Below are 5223 nucleotides of genomic sequence, written 5' to 3' on the forward strand. Positions count from 1 at the left end.
GGGACGCCCGACCTATGCCAAGTTCTGCAGCAGCCCCACTTGGGCTATGTTTACACTGGTGGGTTGTTGCGCCAGAAGTATGCAAATGAGGCTAAGTGTGGAATATTGCCAAGCCTCATTTGTATACCTAATAAGCTGCCATTTTTGCGGAAGAGGATCTTGCACCAAAAGGAGCTGTCTACACTGCCCCTTCTTGCGCAAGAAAAACCCTCTTGCACAATGCCGTTACGCTGATTATTTTCAAGAGGGCTTTTCTTGCGCAAGAAGGGGCAGTGTAGACAGCTCCTTCTGGCACAAGAGCCTCTTCTGCAAAAATGGCATCTCATTAGGTATGCAAATGAGGCTCAGCAATATTCCATGCTTAGCCTCATTTGCATACTTCTGGCACAACAAGCCGCCAGTGTAGACATAGCCTTGGAGGGGAGGAGCCCTCTGCCTGGCTGGCTGCCAAGGAATGTTTGGAATGCTTTCTGCCCAGTCTGGCAGCTGCCTGGGGCCCCCAAATGCCCATTGTTTAGAGAGCGTAGGCACCTAACTGGGGTATTGTGGATCGCAGTGGTGTTCCTGTGATTTTCTAGGCACTTAGACACTATGATGGTGAGCGTGACACTGCATAAATTCCTTGTGTGGATCTGGGCCTTAGAGTATCCCAAAGGAAGAGCCAGAGCTTTTGAATGTGAAGTTGGGTAGTTAAACCTCTAGAAAGTACACCATTTGGAATAACTGCATATTGGGAAGAAAATGCACTAACTGATATAATAGTGCAAGACAGATATTTTAATCTTTAACTATCATCTGATTGAGACAATAAAACATGATTTCCCCTCCCCACAATGTTCCCAGTAACATACAGACCTTTCCTCTTGATATAATCATCTTTATACCTGATTTTAACAACATTAAATGAAGAAGCACCTTAGCAGCCCGCCCCAATGGTGTGCTACAACTGTTAACTCAGAAAGCAGATCCATGCCTACCGCTGTGCCACCCTGCTGCCCTCCACCATGGTCACCCACTTCCCCTGCCCCTGTTGCACACCCCCATCCATCCCACACAGTCTCTCCAACCCCCTTACTGTCCTGGGCCCCCCTTACCTCCTCCTGTTCCCCCACTATCCTCCTTTCCCCTGCTCCACCTCAACCTCCCCACTGTTCCTATTCCACTGGCCTCCCACTCTGCCCTCACTGTACTCTTGTGTGGCTATACACTGTTCATAACCTCTGGAAAGAAAGCAAACTACCTCTGCAGGTCTTTTAGAGGGTCTGACTTGCTGGGCAGGCAGGGCCAGTGCCATTTAGAAAACATGTAGTCAGGGGCTAGCAAAAAGTGCTTTTGTACTTGAAAAAGGGGATGAGGGAGGGGCCAGGAGCAGGTGCTCTCCAGGGCCCACAGAGGGATAATACAGGTGCATGCAGTTACCCTGAATTGTGACAAGACCCCCCCCACATATACATGCTTAGATATCAGAGCAACTGGAGAACTTGAGGGAGCTCCACATGCAAGTGGAGCATAGTGCCTGGCTCATTAGTACAGATATCAGAGGTGTAGGAAACCTATGTTCAAATCTGGTCTCCTATTAACTATCACATTAGGAGTTACAAAAGTGGAAAGTAGCAGCAGCTGCACCTCCTCCAGCCAGACACTGAATAGGAACCCAGTCTGGTGGGCATGCTTAGAGCCACCTACCACATTAGCTGTTGCACTCACCCCAGGGGCACAAGTGCCTATCTTCCCCAGTTTGTGGATTGCCTTGTGCAAAAGGAAAATGGCAAAAAATATGCTAATAAGACTATGGCTCATCCTAATGAGTCCCTCATTAGCATATTGTCTGCCCCCCCCCCAAAAAAACCAAAACACAAACAAAAAAAACCCAAAAAACTTGTAGTGTAGACAAAGCCTGGGAGTCAGAGACAGGTTTTACAGAGTTTATTCTACTAGCTGTTTCCCCATCTCTGCACTCAGAGTGTCAGGTTGGGGAATTGAGCCCAATGGGGGAAATCACCACTGTAGAAAAAGCCAGCTTAAGGGTTCCCTGAACTGCCAAGTACATTTGAGTGCTCAATTTTAGATAGTATAAGAAGATCCCACTTACCAGAAAGTACTGGGCACTCACCCTCTGGGTGCATGAAGTGAGCCTAATTTTAAATGGGCCTTAACTCCAATCAATAACTTTGAAAATCCTGGCCCAAGCGTCCTTCAATTAAATAGTGGAACAGCATCTTCCTTCTCAAGCATCCGTGTACTTCAGAACACAAGTTTCAAGGAGTTCTCCATGCACTAAGTATTTATTTCAAAGACATTTAAAAACACACAAGAGGGACTCCTTCGGAGGCTCAGTATTTAGAAGCAGTGAAGACATGCAGTCTGTATATAAATATATGGATTAGAACCAAGAGTCCTATGTGGGTGAAGTGCTAGTGTTGTAGAGAAAGGCAGGAACAGTTCACTTCCAGCAGGTTAGCTGTTATTAGAATTCCTGTGACTGGCCATCTTTCAATCCCTGCTTAGGCAACTTTGTGCTCTTGGGAACAAGAGCAGGAAGGAGGTTGGGCATAACTCCTCCTTCAGCAATGGTCACATCCGCAAACAGCTTGTTTAGTTCTTCATCATTCCGCACGGCCAGCTGGATGTGCCGTGGCCCAATCCTGCTTTTCTTGTTTTCACGGGCAGCATTTCCTGACAGTTCCAGTATCTCAGCTGTCAGGTACTCCAGCACGGCCGCCAGGTAAACAGGAGCTCCAGCCCCTATTCTCTCAGCATAGTTCCCTCTTTTGAGAAGTCGGTGGACACGTCCCACAGGGAACTGCAGACCAGCCTTTGCTGATTTGGTTGTCTTGGAGACAGTTGTAGGGGTCACATTTTTCTTTCCTCGTCCAGACATCCTAATATCAACCTAGCATAGAGAATGTAATGAGAGGGAAGTAAGAATTACCATTAGTCAGAGGAAGGCTTAACTATGTAGTCAGAGGAAGGCTTAACTACGTTGTTCAGGGGTCTGCAAAATCCAGTGAGTAGCCAGTATGCCTAAAGTCCTCACAGACAATCCTGGATTCATGGAAGAATTATTTCATCATCTAAGCGTCTACCTCTCGGGGAGGTGGATTAACTACAAAAGGAGAACTGCTGGGTAGAGGCAGATCAGTTTTGTGGGGCCCTGGGACAAAGCCAGACAGGGGTCCTTCCCTCTTCTGCCTGTAGTCCCCCTGCCCCACCCCTTGCTGGGACACAAGCAATGCCCCTAAGCCCCAACCTCACTCTTCAGTAGGAGCTCTGGGCATGTACTATAGGTCAGAGGGTGCCCATTTTTCAAACCTTCCCCCCACCACCTTGCTGGCCACTGGGCCTAAACATAGGAAGTGTTTATACTTGAGCATCAGAGTGACACCACTCTAGCATTTTAAGTGTAGACAAGCTCTGGGATGTCATTGCAGTACCCAATGTTTCTTAAGCTATTAAAAAAAAAGCACAGAAGCCACTAATATAGCAGCAAGCTTACATACACCCTTCCCTTTCCTACCTTTATTTGTTCTCCTTAGGAGGAACGTCCTGATTTTAAGAGGTCAACTTTTTAGCAGCAGTTTATCAAGTGAAATGCCTCAGGCTCTCTTCTGAGGAAGTAGCCTGAGTCAGCCTGCTGGTTAGAAGACTGGTCAAGAGAAAACCACAGCCTATCAAGAGTCTCCAGTAAATTCAGATGGCAGTTTTCCTGTGGAGCAGGTAGAAAAAGCAAAGAAGTTTTTTTCCCCCCTCCCTATTGCCTAGAACTTTCTGCCACAGAGAGAAAGGTGTGCCATCTTGACAACCCTTAACCTGGAGAGCTGCTTCAGAAGAACAGGCCCCTTTCTAAGAGGAAAAGTCAAATTAGTTTAGAGAGGTAGAATAAATAAAGGCTTTACATATTCAGGATTCTTACATCTTCAAGAAGCTTTGCATGAAAACTATGTTAAGATCCTCTCCTGCAGCACTGCGGACCCCAAGCAGGAAAACTAAACAATTTCACCAAATCAGCCCCTGGCAAACACAAAAACTGGTGAGCAACTGCAAGACAGAAAAGCAAGCAGAATTTTGAGGGTTTTTTTGTACAACTCCCTGACATGAGTTTTGTGATGTTAGAATAAGGGAACCTCAATATAGTTTGAAACTTAACCCACCCCTAAAGTTTGTAAAAACTACTACTGTTCAATACGTGAACCATACTAGGTAGTTAGAGACCTGCAGTTCGTGATTCCTTCTTCCCTACTTAATCCTCCAAATATCTGTACTGAAACCTACAATTATTAGAGAAATAAGATTTAAGAGTAGTTGAAGTTTTCTATTTAGAGCTAGTGATAGGTAAATAGGGGGATCAGATGCAAAGCAAGAGAAGTTTTGAAAAAGAGTTCAGATGTTGAACAGCAATACCTTCAGGGGATCAGAGACTTTATCTCAGTATCAGGGCTAGGGAGAAGATAAATTCTAACTAGAGACTTACTTTGACAGAATAGAAACAATAAGAGCAACTTAATTGATTTATCTTAGAAACCTGCCTGTTGTTGTACATCAAATACAGTTACTTAAGTTCTGCTTAAACTAAAATTCATAGATCATTGCAGAAGACCCTCCCCCCAAGATATCTTTTCCTAGTGAGAAACATACATACCTTCACCTTAACCAAATGCTTTACTTATTCTCCTGCTCAGGAACACTGCCCTCTGAATCTAACAGATTTCTCTTATTTGTGGAAACTACTCTTTAAGCCCTTCAGTCATAGCCACTCATTAACAGTTTCTACTCCAGATCATGGAGCCCACTTGGATTACTGATGATTCAATTACACACCCACACACTCCAAAATGATAAACTGGAGAAGAGGGAAAGAGCATAAACACCTGCCATGTAGAGGCTGTTTCTCTATTTGTTGACAAGATAGTTAGGTCCTGATACACAAAGCCTGAGATAGGTGCGTAGGCTCCTTTTATAATGAATGGGGAGAAAGTGGCACCTCAGAATGCAGTCTATAGAAGCCACCTACATCAAGCAATGGGAACTATTGCTAGGCATGTCTTAAGGCCTCTGCCCCACACAGAGACAGGTATCTCCTTCTAGCCTGGATTAAGGCACCTAACCATGCTAGTGCTTCAGAACAGGAACCCCTCAGTTAGGTGGCTAAGCAACTTCTTGTGCAAATGGGTTAGGCAAGCCCTTAATTCAATTCAGAACAACCTGTTCACTTTTAGCCCACAG

General features: G+C 45.3%; 1 protein-coding gene across 8 annotated transcripts; it reads right to left on the reverse strand.

The window, feature by feature from the left end:
* Positions 1-1911: 1911 nt before the first annotated feature.
* On the reverse strand, positions 1912-4794 carry LOC102460152 (histone H2A-like). 8 transcript variants are annotated; one of them, XM_075917082.1, is made up of 4 exons: positions 4640-4681; positions 3914-4011; positions 3518-3706; positions 1912-2893 (listed from the first exon to the last, which is right to left on the reverse strand). In XM_075917082.1, the coding sequence occupies exon 4, from the start codon at positions 2879-2881 to the stop codon at positions 2468-2470; it is 414 nt and encodes a 137-aa protein (XP_075773197.1). In that variant the 5' UTR covers positions 2882-2893; positions 3518-3706; positions 3914-4011; positions 4640-4681; the 3' UTR covers positions 1912-2467. The 8 variants fall into 8 exon arrangements, with proteins under 8 accessions (XP_075773197.1, XP_075773196.1, XP_075773198.1 ...); XM_075917081.1 differs by lacking the exon at positions 4640-4681 and adding an exon at positions 4472-4607; XM_075917083.1 differs by lacking the exon at positions 4640-4681 and adding an exon at positions 4527-4548.
* Between the last annotated feature and the right edge of the window lie 429 nt (positions 4795-5223).

Source organism: Pelodiscus sinensis, chromosome 1 (genome assembly GCF_049634645.1).
Source record: "Pelodiscus sinensis isolate JC-2024 chromosome 1, ASM4963464v1, whole genome shotgun sequence".
In the NCBI taxonomy this organism is placed as follows: Eukaryota; Metazoa; Chordata; order Testudines; family Trionychidae; genus Pelodiscus; species Pelodiscus sinensis.